At 41.7% G+C, this 19,844-nt stretch overlaps 1 protein-coding gene across 2 annotated transcripts in view; it reads right to left on the reverse strand.

The window, feature by feature from the left end:
* Nucleotides 1-19,844, reverse strand: part of ITGA8 (integrin subunit alpha 8) — a 120,505-nt gene that overhangs the window by 14,469 nt on the left and 86,192 nt on the right. The window contains exons 26-28 of one of the 2 annotated variants that reach the window (XM_083405728.1): nucleotides 18,052-18,174; nucleotides 14,327-14,440; nucleotides 5,747-5,848 (exon numbers count right to left, since the gene is read on the reverse strand). In XM_083405728.1, coding sequence (XP_083261854.1) covers nucleotides 5,747-5,848; nucleotides 14,327-14,440; nucleotides 18,052-18,174 — 339 coding nt within the window. Of the gene's footprint in view, nucleotides 1-5,746; nucleotides 5,849-11,737; nucleotides 12,331-14,326; nucleotides 14,441-18,051; nucleotides 18,175-19,844 lie in introns of those variants that run through there. The other variant, XM_083405729.1, reaches the window with a different exon arrangement.

Genomic DNA, 19,844 nt, shown 5'->3' on the forward strand with positions numbered 1-19,844 from the left:
CAGGAATCTTTCCCAGCCCTACCTACAGAAACTGGTGAGTGAACCTGGGATCGCCTGAATGCCAAGCATTTCCTCTAGCACTGATCTATGGTCTTTCCCCACCTCTATTGAAAGTGGTGTCGTACACCAATGTGGAGAAATGTGTTAAAAAACCCTTTCACTTAGCACAGAGATATGCCTTTATGATTGGAAAACTACTGGCATTCATAGAAAGATGGTTGCATCGAACTACAGGCAAAGAGACAGAAGCGTCTGCCAACTGGACCACCCGCTATTCCCAAAGAGCATTTTATTTATGACTTCATGTAGGTGTTCGTTCTTCAACTTGGATGGCTCCACTATTTTCTCATGTGGTTTTAGGTTTAAGACAAGGCTGTGAGCCTAATGCCAGTTCAGAAGTGCTTTATCTCTTTTAACAACTTTTTTATTGCAGTGGGTGGGAGGCAATGCAAAGGACAGAGAAACTCTGAGAGATAGGAATGAAGTTGCTCAACTGATATTCCTTTGCCCATCCTTTTATCCAAGGTGGTCAGTGATACAGCTGTGGAGCTTTTAATGCACATCATATGGTGTGCAGAGCCCTTGTGACACAGACTGCCTGCCTCACATGGCCAAAGAGCTCCTTATGCTTAGGAGAACATTTCTCTATCGAGGTAAGAAGGGTTATTCTGGAGAGGGCACATGTTTTCCACAATATCAGTTGCATGGGAACTAGAAGCTGCTTTGAAATGGGTCAGACTATTGTCCAGCTCATCTAATATTGCCTACTCTGAACTGGTGGTGAAGGACCAGGAATGAGACCTTGGTGTCAATAGTAGATAGCTCAATGAAGACATCAACCTAATGTGCGGACGGCTGTGAAAAAGGCAGATTCCATGTTAAGGATCGTTAGGAAAGGAATCAGAAACAAAACTGCCAATATCATAATGCCATTAGGTAAATCTGTGGTGCAACCACACTTGGAAGACTGTGTATATATATTTCTGGTTGCAACCACACTGCTCCAGGAGATGCATAGATGAAGGCTAGTTTTAACAGCATTACAGTGGTACCTCTGGATGTGAACGGGATCCATTCCGGAGCCCCGTTCGCATCCTGAAGCAAACGCAACCCGAGTCTGCGTGTCTGCACGTCATGATTCACCGCTTCCGCACATGCGTGTGACATCATTTTGAGCGTTTGTGCATGCGTGAGTGGCGAAACCCGGAAGTAACATGCTCTTCAACGACTTCAACCCGAGGTATGACTGTACTTTTAGTGGCCTTCTGTCACTTCCTGCAGGGGCTAAGCCAGGCACCCCCAAACTCGGCCCTCCAGCTGTTTTGGGACTTCAACTCCCATCATCCCTGACCACTGGTCCTGTTAGCTGGGCTTTTATCCAAGGTGGTCAGTGATACAGCTGTGGAGCTTTTAATGACCATCATATGGTGTTTCTGGCAGAGCACTTGTGACACAGACTGCCTGCCTCACATGGTTTGGGGATGCCTGGGCTAAGGGCTATGCAGCACAAAGGTGCAGAAAGCTGTGAAGCAGGCACTGCACAAAGGCAAAACTCTTAGTTCCTTTTCCACAGGATAAAAGTTAGGAAGCGTTACCAAGCCAGAAGGGGAATGCTGACCTGAAGATCACCTTGAATACACACACACACATACAGATAGCCATTGTAGAACAAACTTTGCAGATTCAATAGACTTCTCAAATCCTCACCGATTATCTTTTTTGGTAAATGGCATCTGAATGCCCAAACTCTGACTTACCTATCACAGAGTTACAGTAGCTTTAGACTTACAGTAAATGAGCTATTATTGTAGTGCGATTGGTGCTTGTGTGTATAATAGCCCCTTTCTCTGATCTTTAATCATTTCTGCTTAGAGGGGTTGAAAGATAACAAATTACTCTTTAATTGTTCTGCATGTTCCTCTCAGGCAAACATTTGCCATTTTTTTCTGTTTTGAAAAAGGGCCCAAAGTAGTAGATAAAAGCTCCCCTGAGTTTAGACTCAGAATTAATATTGACATGTGTGTTTGCATATTGTAACTCCCTTGTATAAGTATACTTTGCAGGGAGAGCAAGCATGTTTAAAAGAAATGTGCCTGAACACTGATTCTGTAGAAGCATCACATCAGACAGAGGGTAGAATTTAACTTTTACTTAAAGAAGACCTATTGAAATGAATGAATTTAACTTAGTCATGTTCATCCATTTCAATGAGTCTGTTCTGAGGTAGGCCTAGCACTGAATTCTACCCAGAGGATTTAAGTGTTCAAGTGTTCACACACTATGCCAATAGCACACCAGGAGATACCAGTTACATGATTCAAGTACATTTCTCCCCCCTTTCTCCACTGTCTAAGAATTTGTTCAAGATAATATACAAAGGGCACAATCCATAGAAAGCTAATTGCATTAAAAAAATCGTACTAAAAATCAGAGGAAATGAAATATTTTACTTTGGACTTTGCTTTCGGTTGACTATGATGATAGTATTTCAAGATCATCCTCTATCTTCTTCCCCAAATGGCAATTACTGAGCTAGATTGACCACTGGCCTGACTCAGTCTGAAGCACCTCTCTATGTTCATTTGTACCAGCCACTGGGGAACAACACTGGTAGAGGGCTATGGCCCTGATTTCCTGTTTGGGTTTTTCCATAGACCATTGGTGGCGAACCTTGTCCCTCCAGATTCCATGTCCAATGGTCAGGGATGATGGGAGATGCAGTTCAATGCCTGGAGGGCCAGAGGTTCCCTATCACTGTCACAGGCAAGGGGCTGGCCACTAAGGGGAACAGGATGCAGGACTAGATTGGCCTGACAAAGCAGGTCTCTTCTGGCACATAACCGCGTGTAATCCATAATGCATGCATGCACGAGACAGAAACATGCAGAGATATGACAGCTAGCTGAACTTCCAAGTCCACAGACAATATACCTTGGAATACCTTCCTGGAGACTACAGGGGAGGGAAATTGCCTTCCTGCCCTGTTTAGGAGCTTCCCAGAAACATCTGGAGGACCAGCATTGGGGAGAAAATGTTGGACAAGTTGGGCCTCTGGTATGATTTAGGAAGAATCTTATTACACTTTTATCCTGGGACAACAGGCCCTGAATTAATTAATGTCAGCTTCTGATTTTATGTCGCAAGGGGTGGTCTAGGTTGAAGTGAGTTGAAAGGGAGTCAACAACCCCTGACAAGATCAGGAGTTCTTGGCTCCTGACTCATTTTCATTCATCAAGGGGTCATACAAACAATAGCAGGGCTGTTTTCTCTACAGCGTAGAATTTTTCTGCAGATAAGTGGTGCCTTGTGAATGACACAAGATAGCAAGGTTGGTTGACGGAAACACTGGAGCTTCTTGTTTATGTATTTCAGGATAACAACCTTGTCATGGCCATCACCAATACTCAGTTCTGTAAGCACAGTGTAAGTAGCAAATGATAGATAGATAGATAGACAGACAGATAGACAGATAGATAGTATATATGGTCATCATTTTGGATGATGATAATGTTGAAGTTTTAACGAATTTCCAAAGTCAAGGCGAGTTCTTAACCATGATTCTGTAAGCACGTTATAAGTAGCAAAACTTCAAACAAATATGATGGTGATTATCATTCTGAACGACAATATTGTTGAAGCTTTAATGAATTGCCAAATTCATGCCAATTACTGAACCTTGATTCTGTAAAAACAGTGTAAGTAGCAAAAGTTCACACGGATAGGATCATCATTCTGAATGATAACATTGAAGTGTTAATGAATTTCCAAATTTTATATTTGCTTCGACTCTTGGCCTTCCAAATAACTCCTCCTAGACAAACACTGAATCCAGGACTGACTGACTTCAGGGGGGAAAGTATTGCTAAGAGAAACTTCAAAAGAACTTCTGCCTACAGCACATCAAGCTGCAGGGTTGGCAAACCTCCACTGCCAATGGCCAGATTTAGGAGGACATAAAAGTACTATCATTTTTCAAGATTTTACAGTTGCTCTTTTGGGCATCTGGCAGTAAATCAGCTCTGTGGAATAATATGCTTCATTCTCAAGTGGTACTGTAAAAATGCTTATCTGATTATTCAGTATATCATCAGAGACCTGTAGAGAACAGCAGGCGATCACCTGTGGCAGAGCGCAATTGGAACAGCTGGGAGACAGTACGTAGCAGCCATCTTGAGTAACATGTGTTTCTGCTACAAAACACATGCAAGGTGGGTGGGTGCGGGGAAGCAGAAAGAGCTGGGATTTATCTTTGATTGTGGTATCTTTGAACCTCTTTGGATGAGCAATGAATATTAAGGATCAAAACGTTCTCCTTTTGAGCCTAAAGGTAAATCATCCCAGTACAGTAGGCATCAAAGAGAGAAGCCAGTCATGAGCTAGTCAAAAATTCCTGTCTATTGGCTGAACTCCTCCCCATCTGCATATACTTTTCTCATTATGGTGCTAGTCCTGCTGTATGGGGGAAACCACTCTTGTTCAGTGTGCACAATCACTTTTATTTCTTCTTAATCACTTTTCTTTTCTTATATAAAAAAAGACTTATACAGTAATATTTTTCTGTAACCACTTAATAACTGAAGGAAAATGAAAATACAGTGGTACCTCAGGTTAAGTACTTAATTCGTTCCAGAGGTCCGTTCTTAACCTGAAACTGTTCTTAACCTGAAGCACCACTTTAGCTAATGGGGCCTCCAACAGCCGCCGCGCCGCCGGAGCCCGATTTCTGTTCTCATCCTGAAGCAAAGTTCTTAACCTGAAGCACTATTTCTGGGTTAGCGCAGTCTGTAGCCTGAAGCGTATGTAACCTGAACCGTATGCAACACGAGGTACCACTGTACCCTGAATATTTCACATAGGTCTAAGTCATATGTTTAATATATGAATATATATGAAATATATATTATATGAAATATGTTTATTTGTGCACGGTGCAAGAACTATATCAGAGTCCTGCGTCTTATACAGAAAGCACAAGAGAGCCCATGAGGAAACAACAATATAAAGTTAGCAGGTTGGGAGGCATGAAACTAGGAAGAGCTGAGGTTGACTTGCTGTTCCCCCCCCCCCCCGCCAATTCCTTCTCCAAGCAGAAACAGGAAATGAGACCTCTGCCTCATTATAACTGAGTAAAGACGGGTCAAACCATATTTAGAATGAACACATAAATCAATCATAGAAGCCTAGGACTACAAGCACAACTCTGTCGTTCTGGAGTAATCTTACCATTTCCAAAGGGCCTAATCTTGTGGTAAATGGCAGCAGACAGCCACAGTTGTTTGGCCTCCCTGCTGTAGGGCTGACGGACCTTTGCCCCATAACTTTCTGTTGGACTGCAGCTCCCATCAGGCCCAGCCACCATGGCCAATGGTCGGGGATGGTGGGAGTTGCAGTCCAGCAACATCTGGAGGGCTGCAGGTTCGCCATCCTTGCCCTGGCCTTACAGACAATTGCCGCAAGTTCCCATTCTCTACCTGCATGGACTGAGTTCTGTCTAAATTAACCCATTCCCCCTTCTGAGCACCATTATTTCAGAAACTCAGCTGCCTAGCGAACGTTACAGTTTATTTTAAACTCCCTCACACAAATAACCTTTAAATAGTACCCAAAGGATGGACCTGTACAAGAAACACAGGAAGGACTTATCTTGGATTTCCCATCTATAAATATTTCATACAGCAGCAACCCGGATGACCAAACAATGCACGTGTTTTGCATCAGTGTGTTATTTGTTTTCTGTGCTACTCACTGCTATGCTTCCTTCAGGGAGTTTTGTTGGCTGAACTTTGTACGGCATCTTCTTCACTTCGAACGACACATTGACGGAAAGAGAGTAGTGGTCATTTTTCCTCTGGAACAAAAAAAGAAATACAGACAGGGGTTTTCAAATAATGTTTTGATTAGTCTGAGTAATCAGTTTGATCTCCCTTCTCATGTTGTAGAAATAGTATATACATGTGCTATACCATGTTCCCCATAACAGCTGCATTTGCACAAATTGTGGCTTCATAACAAGCTATGCTATGCATGAGTTCCATGTAAGTCACGGCTTATCTCTAGGCTTGTTTGGAAGTCGTGAACAAGAGTTTCCTGGTGTCCACAGAGTGGGAATCTATGGTTCACAGTGGCTTCCTGGTTTATTTCCCCTCTTGAACTAATGTTTGCCTTATGAATCCCGGCTTGTTTGGATACCATTAACCATAGTTCTAAATTAGCACCTAACAAGAAGCTATGGTTACCTGCAGCTTCCTAGTTTGTCTTTCTGCCTTGTGCAAAGGGAGTTAGGAGAGAAGGAAATGTATGCCAGGATGATTAATCCAGGATTTGATCATGCAAACCAAGTCTATAGCCATCTTTCTTTCAATCAACACACATAGTGTACATCAGCCTTTGCCAGCCTGGAGCCCTCCAGATGTTGCTAGACTCCAACTCCCATCAGCCCCACATGGCCAATGGTCAAGGTTGATGGGAGTTGTAGTCTACTACATCTGGAGGGCCAGTTTCCTCAGCCCTGTTCTAAAGCTTCCAATGTTTCTTGAAACAAGATTCTTTTCAGGGATGTACTGTATGATATATTTCCAAATTTCATTCAGAAGCAGAAATGAACATTTTGGTTATTTATTTAATTTATTTCCCACCCTTCCTCCTGAGCATCCAGGTAAATCCTTATGGCTTATAGAGGGAAAATCCGGAACCTCATCCACCTGTGATGGAGATCCTGCAGTCCTCCAAATATTGTTGTACTACAACTCTCACAAACCCTGACCATTGAACATGCTGGCTGGGTCTGATGGGAGTTGGAGCCCAGGAATATCTGGACAGTAGCACATCTCCCATCCGTCCTATACACACTTTCCTTGGAGTAAATTCCATTGAACTCAGTGAGGCTCTTTTCTGCTCAGACATGTATAGGATTGGACCGCAAGGGTTTCATTCTCAAAAGCTGCTCCATAGTTTGGCACCAGCAGCTCACAGACTTGTTGAGTGGCCGAGGAATGAATTGGCACAGCATCTGAATTATCCTAACAATATGATCCAAACACAGTTTTTGGCTGAATCCACATGGAAATCTCGCTTTCATGACAATTAGAATCACAACAGGCTCATGATGAAGTTTACTTGGTAACTTTAAAAGGACGTGGGAGAAGAAGAGACCTCAGTTTCTATTCTTCTGAAATTACAGTGGTACCTCTGGTTAAGAACTTAATTCGTTCTGGAGGTCTGTTCTTAACCTGAAACTGTTCTTAACCTGAGGTACCACTTTAGCTAATGGGGCCTCCCACTGCCACCACGCGATTTCTGTTCTCATCCTGAAGCAAAGTTCTTAACCTGAGATAATATTTCAGGTTTAGCGAAGTCTGTAATGTGAAGCATTTGTAACTCTAGTTACCACTGTATACTTCTGATCAAAAACAAATACAATACTCCCTACTTTTGGATGCATTTTGGACGATGGGAAAGTTATTCAGAACACACAGCATTCCCTGTTTTGTTATCATATCACATCTTGGTTTCAGCTTTGGCAAAACTCCAGTTCTGAGACTTCATTGCCCACCTTACATCCCACACCTGGGAAACTCTCCTTTGTTTCGAAGGAGGATCTCCCTTCTCTGCTCCACAACCAACAGATTCAGGGGCTCGTTGTGTTATAACATTTTCAGTGAGGCCAGCATTCTCATCTCACCAGTGCAGAGTGTTTATATTCTTTGGAATTTCCGGCAGCATAAGCTTGCTCACCCCCACCCCATTATGTTAGGGCTACTTTCTGCCATTGCAGCTGCTGTTCAGAGCAGGCCTCCTTAAGTTATGTTATCTCTCATCAGCGAAGAGGATTTATGAGTACACTAATCCCTGACCTTTGCACTGGAAGGCGGGCCTTACACAAACCACACTCTCATTTGACGGGGCATGTGCTTTTGAGAAATGTGTCATTGTTCCCCAAAGCTGAGAGCGAATTCTTTGCTTTCATTTTAGTAATAAGAAGCCAGCTAAGCAACTTTCACTGAATTTTAGTCTCGGCAACATCGGTGGTTTCCAAACGTTTTGGGGCCAAAGAAATAACAAAGGGAAGCCGTCTAGACCTGGGGAAGGACGGGGTGGCTGTGAAATACTCTGCTTCAGTGTAGCATCGTCTCCCATCCATATGACAGGAATGGACCATAAGCAATGCTGAACCAAAACTGTCTTCTACATTGTTTTCCCTTTCGCAATTGTCAAAAGGCCAAATTTCAGCTGCCTAGGTGGTATGGCAATAGCTTTGTTGTTTGGGAGTGCACCTTGAATATCCCAGAGAGAGAGCTACAAAAGTCCAGTTTTTTTTTTCCTAGGAATCAGTATATATGGGGTTATGTATGTACCAAATTTCCAGGCTTTCTGATGGCTTGTCAGGAAGCAAAGCGCAATTTTGATAATCCCACCGGACCCCAGTGTTTTTACAAACATAATGTCAGCATTGTAACTTATAAATCAGAGACCATCCTGTGATTCCCAGGTTTGGTCCATTCTGTAACCACGAGGTTTCAACCTAAAACAACAGTTCCCATTCCAATACATGACCTCCTACAATGTTTTTGTATATCTCTTTCTTAGATCTTTCCCTTCTCTGTTGTTTACAGCTACTGAATCCCCAGATGATCTCAAACATGTTTAATATGATTCCCCAAGTGTATGACCATAACATTTTTGCGCTGTTCAGTCTCATTCCATTTCTATTACTCGGGTTCAGGAGGTCATCCCATTTGCCCTGTATAATTTCTTGACCTCCATCTGTAGTAATAATACTGCCTCCCTACTTGGGGTTATCAGCAAATGTCATCAATGTACTCCTACTTCCCTTGTACTTCCATTCCCAAAAATAAAATGGGTCTCACACACTTGTCTTTAAGAAGCTCTATTAATTACTTGCCTTCAACTTAAAAGTCTACTTTTTGGCCAAAAAGGAGAGGGTATCTCCCCTCCCCCTTTAACAACCCCCTAATCATTTTATACACAAGTTTTCCATTCTGATTGGTTACCCTCTATATACCATTGCATAAACAACTATTTACAACTTTTAGAAGACATCTGAAGGCAGCCCTGTATCAGGAAGTTTTGACGTTTTATCATGTTTTTATATTTTGCTGGAAGCCGCACAGAGTGGCTGAGGAATATTATTATTAACCAAAATATTAATTTATTAGTTCTGCTGTATTTCCTTTGGGGAGCAATTTGGCTAAAACTCTTAAAACAGAAATTTTATTTGGCCAAGAATTAGCTATTTGAAGAATGAAGAAAGGCTGCTTAATGAATGTATATGAATGTGGCAGCCTTCAAAGAGTCTAGGGCAGCATTAAAATCTTGGCTATAAGATCCTATAAAGATTCTGCCTTTCCACTTTTTCCAAATTCTGCAGAGTGTTCATTCCAAAGCTTACATTAAGCAATTCAGCACCCCCAACCCCAGGGAGCATTATATGCTCATCTGCTCACTTCCAAACAAGCTACTAAACATACAGCACTGCATGCAATTTATAGAGAGATTTTGAACGAAGAGCATATCCTGTCTTCCTCATTAATTTGACATTATCAGACCGTGAAGCGATACCCCACAGTGTCTAACTGATGGATGAGCAGTTAAGGGAATTAGCCATTTCCAAAGACCCTCTACAGTACATACGTCAACCTAAAAAATAAAAACTTTTTTCACTGCAGTGTATGTTCTCTTTTGATGACGAGCCTGCCTTACTAACAGCAACTCCACCACATGGTATTTCCTGGGGATTAACATCTGCCAGGACTTTTTTTTTAAAAAAAAGTTGAACTGTGCCTTGGGCCACTGCATCCTCTCAGTTGCTTCTTAAGCTCCAAGACATACTCTGGAATTCAATTTCGATCACTGAATGGAATATGAAAGTGGGAGGGGGGATGGTACAATGTCTCATTTCAATATCCAATTTCAGACCCTCCAAGTGTCCCTGTTTTCCAGGGACAGTCCTGGATTTACAGAAGCCGTCTCGGTTTCTGATTTGATCCCAGAATGCCCCTCTTTTCCTTAGGATGCCTTATTTTCATTGGAGAAATATTACTGGAGGGTATGGAGTTATGCGACTCCCCAAGCCAGGGAGATAAGTAACTATACAACCTTTAGAAGACGCCTGAAGGCAGTCCTATTTAGGGAAGTTCTTTAATGTTTTTACATATGTTGGAAGTCCTCCCATCCGCTCCCCAAAGCCGGGCAAGTGCTAACTAGGCTTTGGGAAGAAGGAAGGAGGATTCTAGGACCTTGTCAGAGCCCTCATGCCTCCTCCCTGAAGTGCATACAGTGGTACCTCTGGTTAAGAACTTAATTCATTCCAGAGGTCCGTACTTAACCTGAAACTGTTCTTAACCTGAGATACCACTTTAGCTAATGGGGCCTCCCGCTGCCACCGAGCGATTTCTGTTCTCATCCTGAGGTAACGTTCTTAACCCGAGGTACTACTTCCGGGTTAGTGGAGTCTGTAACCTGAAGCGATTGTAACCCAAAGTGTTTGTAACCTCAGGTACCACTGTACTAGACTTTGGGAAGGAGGCAGCAAGGTGCCCTCTTGGCTGGGTGCCCTGTGAGGGGGGAGGAACTGGTTGTGATGCCCTAAATCTACCTCTGCCTGCATGTATTCAGCTGAATGCAAGCAGATGCCTCATTGAGGATGTTTGCACTAAATGCGCGGACATCAAGTAGGCAGGACCTAGTATCATAGAATAAAAGAATCATAGAGGTGGAATAGGCAGCTGTTCCTTACAGGAATCAAACCTGCAACCTTGGCGTTAATCAGCGTCATGCTGTAACCAACCCACCTGTAGGATAAACTGTGTTGAAGCAGGGGCAGTTGCCCTTACCCATACATTAATGGGTAGCATGTTGCTAGAACAAATATAAAACGTGTTTCTTCCCACCCTCTTCGGCACCGTGATCACAGAGTTATGTTCCAGTGGTTCAGGGATCTAGAGAGCTTCATGGTCTCCACTTACAGTTGCACTCGTATCTTTATCACTCTCAGGAGGACCAACACCCTAACCTAGGTATGTTCAAACATATACCTTCTATTGAGGTGTTGAAAATTCTGACCCTTAGAGTTTTGGCAAATGAAAAACACATGGGTGCCTGGATTCAAAAGAGTTAAGCACTTCCAATGCACGCTGAGAACAGTAACTGCCTGCATACTGGCCAGACTCATGCAGAGGTAATTTGGAAAGCACATCAACCTCCTGGCCCACCTAAGTAGTGAAAAACAATTTAACGAGTTCTTGGTAGGCATGTTGATGGATGATGGTGCCTGCTTTGGTCCCAATGAGGCACAACAGCAGAAGTCAATAACCCACTCGAACAGATACAGGGGTGGAGGCCAAGCAAGGCATATAAGGACAAAAGAGAGAGAGAAAGCGAGAGAAACATGCATCTGGCTTGCAGGTGGGAATGTTGAAAGGGGAGGAAGAGAAGACGTTATTTTAGCCAGTTGGAACAGTTGACTGCATCAAGTAGGGTTCCTATTTTCCTCTCAAGAGGATCTGAATGATGTTCCAACCTTTGAAACTATATTGGCTACTACACCAGAAGAGGCAGCCCCAGAGAACTTCATCTTGTTGAGTTACGTTTGAGGGAAAGCCGTCCCTTTCAGGAGGGAATACAAGTTGCTTGGAATTGCAAGTGGAGAGAGTGCTGTTGCCCTTGGATCCTGCTTCCAAGAGGCTTCTGGTTTGGCCGCAGTGAGAACAGGAAGGTGCACTAGACCCCTTGGCCTGATCCAACAACACCATCAACCTTCTTATAAGGGACAAAAATCCATGTTCCTTAATTGAGGCCTTGTGGTAGTTCTGAACTTTGCTCCCCAAACTGAAGCACACTGTGAAACAACATTTTCTGGTCATGTTATTGTAATAATGTTAGTCCTGCTTCACTGAAAAGAGGGAGAGGTTACACCTCATTTCCTCTGATGTCTGGCATATTTAGGTGGGGGAAAGTGAGAAATGTGCTGTTGCCATTTAGGCGCACACTTTGGGAATTCATTAGCACTCCTTCCCAGCTTGAGATCCAACTAGTAGGAACCAAGAAAATGACCCTGAACAAATGCCATGTAATATAAGCAATACTTCACTCCAAGATTATTATTTCAAAAATTTTGCATTGTGAGAGATCATTGCACACAAATGTTGTTTGTAAAAGGTAGATCAGCGTCAAACAAGTTAGGGACAAACTACACCAATGATTTATGTTCAGAAAAGCAGTTTCAGGAGTTGCTCTTTTGAATGTTGAAGGAGTTGCCTTATCGTGTCCTTCTCCATATCTTCTCAACTCCAAATCTCCCTGAAAGAAGCTCTGAAATGTAGGAGGTGGATAAAATATTAAATATCCCTCCTCCTGCTGCTTCCCTATTCAAAATCACAGCTTCCTCAAGTTGCTGTTCAGGGCATCGACCCATATGTTTGCATGCAAAGTACAGTTTGCCTCTTTGACTAGAGTTTATTTTATAAACACATCAGATATGTCATAAATTACGTAAATGGAAAGCTAATAGAAGTCATAGTGGAAACACGATGTAGTATTTCCAAATAAGGCTATTTCTTTTTTTGTATGAATTAGGCAATTGATGATTTGCTGGTTCAGCAAGGCTGACTACAAAATTTAACATATGTTCTTGTTTGCATTCAAGCTTTGAAGGAAAGCCAGAAACTATCCTGTCCTTTCTTGGCTCTGATTCAACTGCCTTCATTATCTTTGTTGGCTCATTGGGAGACCCTAGGCTGCTTGTTTACCCAAACATGTTTAATCATCTCGCTTCATATTACTGCAGTTTGTGATAACGTTTTAGGCTTTAAGGCGGCAGACTACAACTTGCAGTGAGGCAGATGTCACTTTAATATTTCAGAAAGTTAGAAAGTTGTTCAGGTTTTTTTTTTTAAAAAAATCTATATAATTTATTCACTCTTTGAAATGAAACATGTGTTCTTTATTCCAAAAAAATAAATCACAATGGATTAAATACTCGGCAGGATTACACTTTTGTATCTGGAAGGAGAAGCTGCTGTTCCATTATTTTGTTTAATGTCATACTGAACGACATAGGGTTGTTTGAAGAAGAAAAGTGCTTCTCTTTTTAAAACTCCATTATCAGACATGTTGCACAGATAGTTGGTTAGACAGGTAACTGTGTAAGGCAAATTTGGGGGAATCGGTTATATTCATTCAAGTTATGTGATCCCTGAAGCATTTCAGCTTATGCAGATGAGGGCAATTCTGGCTGCTTCAAAAGGAATGTTGCTGCTGGATCTACCTGTATGACACCGGTCTCTGCCAGTAGTGGATGCTGTGGTATGGCGGTACTCACCTGAACTCCCAACAGCTGAGTCACTGCTGCTCACTGAGAGGAGAAGGGGTGCACTGGTGAGATGAGCACAGTGCAAGTGCACCAGCAAGAGTGCCAGATTGGCACTGCTGGTGGTGTTTGCACCGTGCTGACCTCCCTGCCCACTTCAGAGGCTTAGCTGTTGAGGGGGCAGGTGAGCACCACCAGACCACCACAGCATCTATTACTGGTCCCTGAATCTTTCCTGAGGATCAATGAGATCCAGTGGATAACTGGAAATAAGGGTCACTTGCCTTTCCCCAATAATTTCAAGGCAGTGTCACACGTTACATTGAGTATGTCCTAGCATGCTGTTTACAGGAAAACTCTAGTGTAGAATTCGTAAACATTTCTCTCAAAAGGTGGGCCTGAGATTGTATTCCCCAAACAGTTAGGTTGTGCCTACACCAACTTCAAAGGTTTCTGAATGGCACAACCCAGAGCAGCTTGTTACTAGTGAAATGTGTAAGTGAGACAATTGACTGTCTCACCTTGGAATGAAAGGGATTCCCAAAGGTATTTCAACATTGGTTAGAAAGTTGAAGTGTGGCACATACAAAAGAGGCATGCATTGTTTTACAGATAATGCTAAAAACTGAGATAGGACATTTCGCCCAAGCTTGAGACTTGGCCCTCTGGCATGGAGCAAGCCAAGCTGCACACAGAAGGGAAGACCAGTGTTTTGAAGTTCACTTTTGCCTTTACACACTTGAATTGGGGTTTGATTGGAGGAGATGAGATTTCTAGTATCATTCAGGGCCAGGGAAAGGATGGGGAACCTATTGCTCTCCAGATGGTGTTGCACTACAGCTCCCATCAGCCTCAGTCATGTGGAGGGCTGCAGGTTTCCCTACTCTAATCTAGAAGCAGCCTGTAGCTATGATTTCAAAAGCCAGAGGGAAGCTTCATTTTGCAGTACATAATACACATACAATACATTCCCCAATATTTTAGCTTGCATTTTCTTACCTGTAGAAATGTTGAAGCCCACAAACGAGACCGTATTTTCAGTGCAGCACTTTTCCCTCTTTCTAAGAGTCCCACTGAACAAGTTATCATCAAGCACTCCACATTTGTGCAATTCTGTACAGGAAACAATACGGCATTCTAACTATCTTTTGGGATCTAGACAAATGCATTAACAAATAGTGTGTCCTGCATGCAATGTGCATTCCCAGCAAGATGGATTTTCATTTTTGGAAAGGAAAAATAGACTGAATTTGTGTTTCTTTAAAAAAAATTAAAAATAAAAATGAATTACTTAAAATGCATATATAGTCATAAGAATTGAATCTATGTTTCCTTGGAGACACTTGTGTAGAACCTAGGTTTCCGCAGTGGAGAATTAGCAGATTTCATTCAACACAATACTCTCATGGTTTCATTTTTGTTATTTAACCAAAATCCCATGTAAACTTTAAAAATGAGGAAACAACATATTTGAATTGTACTTGGGGTTGAATTTTAGTGGGGTCTCCATTATGGTGGACTCTAATGCACCCCTTGGGTGAAAACCTTGTGTGTGAAAATCATGAAACATACATGGATAGATCATCTAGTTGGCTTAGTTAGGCTAAGACTACTGATGAGGTTTATGATAAGAATTATCAGCATCGAGGTTAGTTAGTGACACAGAGAGCTGATCAGCTGGAAGTGAGGATCAATTGAAGGGCACAAAGGAAGACACCTGCAACATACATACATATATTATGGCACAATAAACACCAAGTTGTAGAGCTTTTATGTTATCCCTGACTCCCCCAACACTGAAATTGACACTTTAATGTTAGAGCTCCTCCAAGCATCTTTTTTATTGCATAATCATGATGATTTGTGCTCATGGTGCTGTAGGAGTGGTCATATGAGAACTAATTATTTGCACATGCAAAGATTTTTGGGGAGTCACACTGCTTCATTTCCAACCAGTGCATATCCTGTAATGTCTTGCTGAAATCCCTTAACTTTTTATATCCCACAAACGTTCTGTTTTCGGTTTGGTCCTGCTTTATAGCAGGTCTGGACAGCAATAATGTGGTAGCACTGGAGAAGAACCACAGAAGCAGAATAAACCCAACACTAACACTGTATCGTTGCATCAAGAACATGTCACAGAGTACACCCCCAAAAAAAACAACAGTCTGGAGGGGCCCTGCATTTCTGTGTAATGATGCTCTTTCCGCACAATTGTATCTTAAGAGAGGAACCGGATGCTTTGGATTGCGAACTCCCTAAATGGCGGTGCGAAGTTAAATTTGTACAGAAAATTACGTGACGTTACATAAACGTTCAGTTCTCCATGAGAGCTGAATGAGAGATTGTGTTTTCTCAACTTGTGTTTTCTCAGCTCCCATCCACTTCCTCAGCAGGGCCTTGATTATACAGAATTTACCGAAAGGCAATGTTTTAGAGGACATGTTTGTTTAGTTTCTCTTATTTAATCACTCTTTAATCTAGCTTGATTTGTTTATCTCTCTGTCTTGTAGGAGCAAGCGAGGTATGTATTATTTTTTCAATTCATAATCGCACTAGATGAAAGAAAGAGTCACATAATGAAAGGCTTCAGCAGATATTCCAGGGTGTTTTTTTTCAGATGTATGTAATTTGCATTCTAAGGGTGATTTTGTTGTTAATATTGCAGGAACTGGATGAACTTATAAGCCCAGGAGCCAAAGAACCTTGCAATTACTTTCCTGCGCTCACAGGGGTTTTAACACCCCCCCCCCCATAGAAACATAAGACCCTTCCTGCCCTCCACCTTCCATATGGTAACTCTGCTTTTTAAACTCCCCTCCATTCCAAACACTGTTTGGCACTGAGCTTGCTGTTAGAGGGAGAAATATGTAAAAAATTCTACTATGCTAAGGCAAACCCTGTGGCTTGCCAGAAGTAGATTTTCTGAATCCCAGCCACGGGCTGCAATCCATGGACTTTAATATTACACAAGATTTTGAGCAGTTCAATATGTTTGTTCTCCCTCCATGCTGGGGGATGTTCCATGATGTGCACAATGGAATTGTGTATGGGGGGCATTCCTTGCCCAAGAAACCAAGGCAGGCTGTCATGAGAGCCCCTGAGTGAGTACTGCAGGGGGATGCTGAGACCAGTGTAAGCAGCAGAGCACAAGATAAATGGTGTGCTCTTCTCTCCCTTTAATCATCTCTCTTCTATACTATCCAAAAGATGACATGAGAAAGAGACACAGTACCAAATGCTGTCAGGCTAAATCCAAGCACAATAGTAGTTGGAGCAAACTACTGAATAAAAGATCTGGTTCTGTTTGTTTTTACTATATAAAATGCAGATCCCACACACAGTTAACATTGGGGCTAAGCATTTGCAGTTGTTGAATCTGTACTGGCAAACAGGCAGGCCAGTCATTGTGGGAGATAACAGATAATGAGGCATTAAAAGTTTTTACGGCTGAGCGGTAATATTTTACAAAAGGTGGTCTCCATGGAATTTAGAATACATTTTCTTTTGTCTCTGGCAATTAGAATAAGAAACCAAGATAACTGTAAGAAGATTTTCATACTGCCAAATTAAAATGATAACTGATTTCAGATTTTTCTCTTGAATTTCTTTCCTAGGGTTGCCATATTTCAAACAGTGAGAATAAGGACAAAAGAGTTGTTGAGCTCTTCCCCACCCCCATGCATAATCTGAATTCTGCTCCAAATCATTCCCTCTATTTGCAAAATTCAGGGGTGAGTGACAAACTCTATGCAGCTAAAATGGCACAAGGGGGGAGGTACCAGAAGACTTGGTGCAATCTCAAGCTTTGTAGAATGAAAAAAAAAACAAACCCTAAGGGGGAGTGAAAAACATACCCACCCTAAAGTTTGAGGGGAGGACAACTCACCTGCCCTCCCCCATAAATGAAAGAAATTAAACTTCAAGAAAAAATAAAATGAAAACTTAAAATGTTGGTCTTTTTTAAAAAATCTGGAAGAACTGGTAAACAAATAAGCAGTTTCTTGTTGGCAGCTGTCCTAGTGTTCAAAAAAATAATACGTGACAGCTCAAACTGGGGAGGAGGATGAATGGATATGTACTGGCCATGACCATTTCACCCTGACCTTCCTGTTGCAAGTGGGAAGATCTGAAGAGTGTTTCCTTAGTATGGCCCCGTCTGCACTATACCTTTAAAGCGGTATCGCACCACTTTAAACAGTCATGGCTTCCCCAAAGAATCCTGGAAGCTGTAGTTTGCTAAAGGTGCCGAGGATTCGCAGGACCCTCCTTCAAAATCCCTGAAAATGAGGGAAGACTGGGCAATATGTGAAATTATTATATTTAGATGGTTTTGTTTTATTTAGATGATTTTGGGAAGCAACAGTAGCTCTAACAGCGCATGGTGTCCACCACCTTTAGGTTACTGTCGGAAATTTCATATTCATTTGACCATTTGAAAATTGGTCATCAGGACTGCAGATCTGTGTGCTCAATTGCCAGACATTCGTTCAGACAAGCTGTAGTTATATGTGGTAGGCCATAAACTATTACATAAGTGTTTCTGCTTCTGTTTCTTTCTCCGTGTAAGAACAGGCAGTTAAAGCTCACAGCATACGCCCCAAAACACGAAGGGAAGTGCAGTTGTCACTGGTCATACCAACACTAGAATAACAACAGCCCCCCACTTAAGACTGCACCCAAAAGTCTTCAGTGTGCGGCACTGTAACTTCCATCCATCTCACCAGAACTTTTGCAGAGTTCTTTTGATGCTCCACCACTTTGGCTTCCCTCCGTCCAACATAGTGGGGAATGGAGGAGTTGCGTAAGAAAGCAGCGAGTTCCGGAGTGTCCTCTGGGACAGCAAACTGCAAAGGGAAAGAAGAAAGAGCTGTGAACATAACTCTGCAATTGCTCTCTAACAGAGATCTTGGGTTTGCTATTGACTTTTCTTCTTTTCGTTTAACAGCTCTACCCTGAGAGATGATACTTTGCCCTCTTCAACTAGCAAGAGGATTAACTACAGCCAGGAAGGATACTGTAAAATATTTTGTTTTAAAGACTAGATAACAGGACTGGTTTGTTTCTTTTGCCATCTGATTAACTTTCATGATGATACTTTGCTTTAATTAAACTCCTGAGCCTAGGGTTCCATTTATTTTCATCCAGGCAGAAATTTACTACTGATTTCTAGAAATCTTGTGGGTAGTTGTTATTATTTTTTGGTACCAGTAAATAATTTTGGTATGACCAGGACCAGGGTTTTTTGTGTGTGTATTTTTACTTTCTGGGAAATGAATTATTCCAACTGAGGACTTCAGCACTGCAATGTGGGGTGGGGAACTTTGGATGAATGGCTCCAAATATAACATTTGTAGATTAAATCTTAGAACTTACATTTGTTTTTGTTGATATGTCATTTTTTTTGTTCGTAATTACAATAAAATTATTTTAGTCTCATTTTTTTTGCTTCTCTGCAACATAAGGAGGACGTCAACTTTGGAAGAAGCAGAGAGAAATTGTATTCTGATGTGAGTCGTGCGACTAGAATAAATGTGCAATTTTTCACCAGGGCTGAACAAATTAAAGCAAAACGTTCTACAGCTCATATGACAATGCTGGCAATAAAAGCGATCCTGGTATTACTCCAGGAAACAAACAACTGGAAAGATCTCGTGGGAGAGCAATGAAGATAATAATACAGTTTAGAACACATCACACATGACAGAAAGAAGAAAAGCAGAAAGAAAAAGGCATAGTTGGGGGAAGTAAAAAGACAGAGGCAAAGACCTGCTTCATGTGACAGGGAGGGGGGGCAGTTTCTCTTAGTTTCTCATTTTTTGAATTTTAAATTCAGTTCTCCACATTTCCACATCACTTTGCAATTATTTTTGGAAGAAAAGTTCTCATGAGGCCGGAGGAACATCGCCCGGCTGTAAGGCGTGAAGGCCCTGCAAGGTCTTTTCCACCTGGCCTAGGGAGCGGGGCCCACACTCACCCAACCCTACTAGGTTAAATATGTATTCTGTAGTTGAGCTCCTTTGCAATGTTTTATTATGAAATATTTAAGATAATTTTTTTGTTTTCTGTTATGTTGCTTTGACTGTATACTCTATATTTGTCTTTCTTCAGATTGTTTTATTTATGTTTTATTGATTCAATATGCTGTAAACCGCTCTGGGATTTTTCTTGAAAATATAATGCGGTATAGAAATTAAATAAACAAATAAATGAAACTTCATCAGCATTAAAGTGTGAATTTCTCCTAATATACAATTTTTTTGTATGCAATTTTGCCTAATACACACATTTTTGTATGCATTTCCTCCCTAACACATTTGTGTATGTTATTTTCACCAATACGTGCATTTTTATGCATATTGCTTGGCTTGAGAACTGTGTTGCAAAATTCAGAGAAGCTTTTGTATTTCAAACGGTGGCTATGTTTCAGCTCACATGTTGTTTTAGAAAGGGGGAATTAGGTGAATTATTTAATTAGCCAAAGGGCTGGAAAGAAGAGGAATGTTCTTGCCTGGCA

Source organism: Podarcis tiliguerta (assembly GCF_965153285.1).
Source record: "Podarcis tiliguerta genome assembly, chromosome: 12".
NCBI classification, from domain to species: domain Eukaryota; kingdom Metazoa; phylum Chordata; class Lepidosauria; order Squamata; family Lacertidae; genus Podarcis; species Podarcis tiliguerta.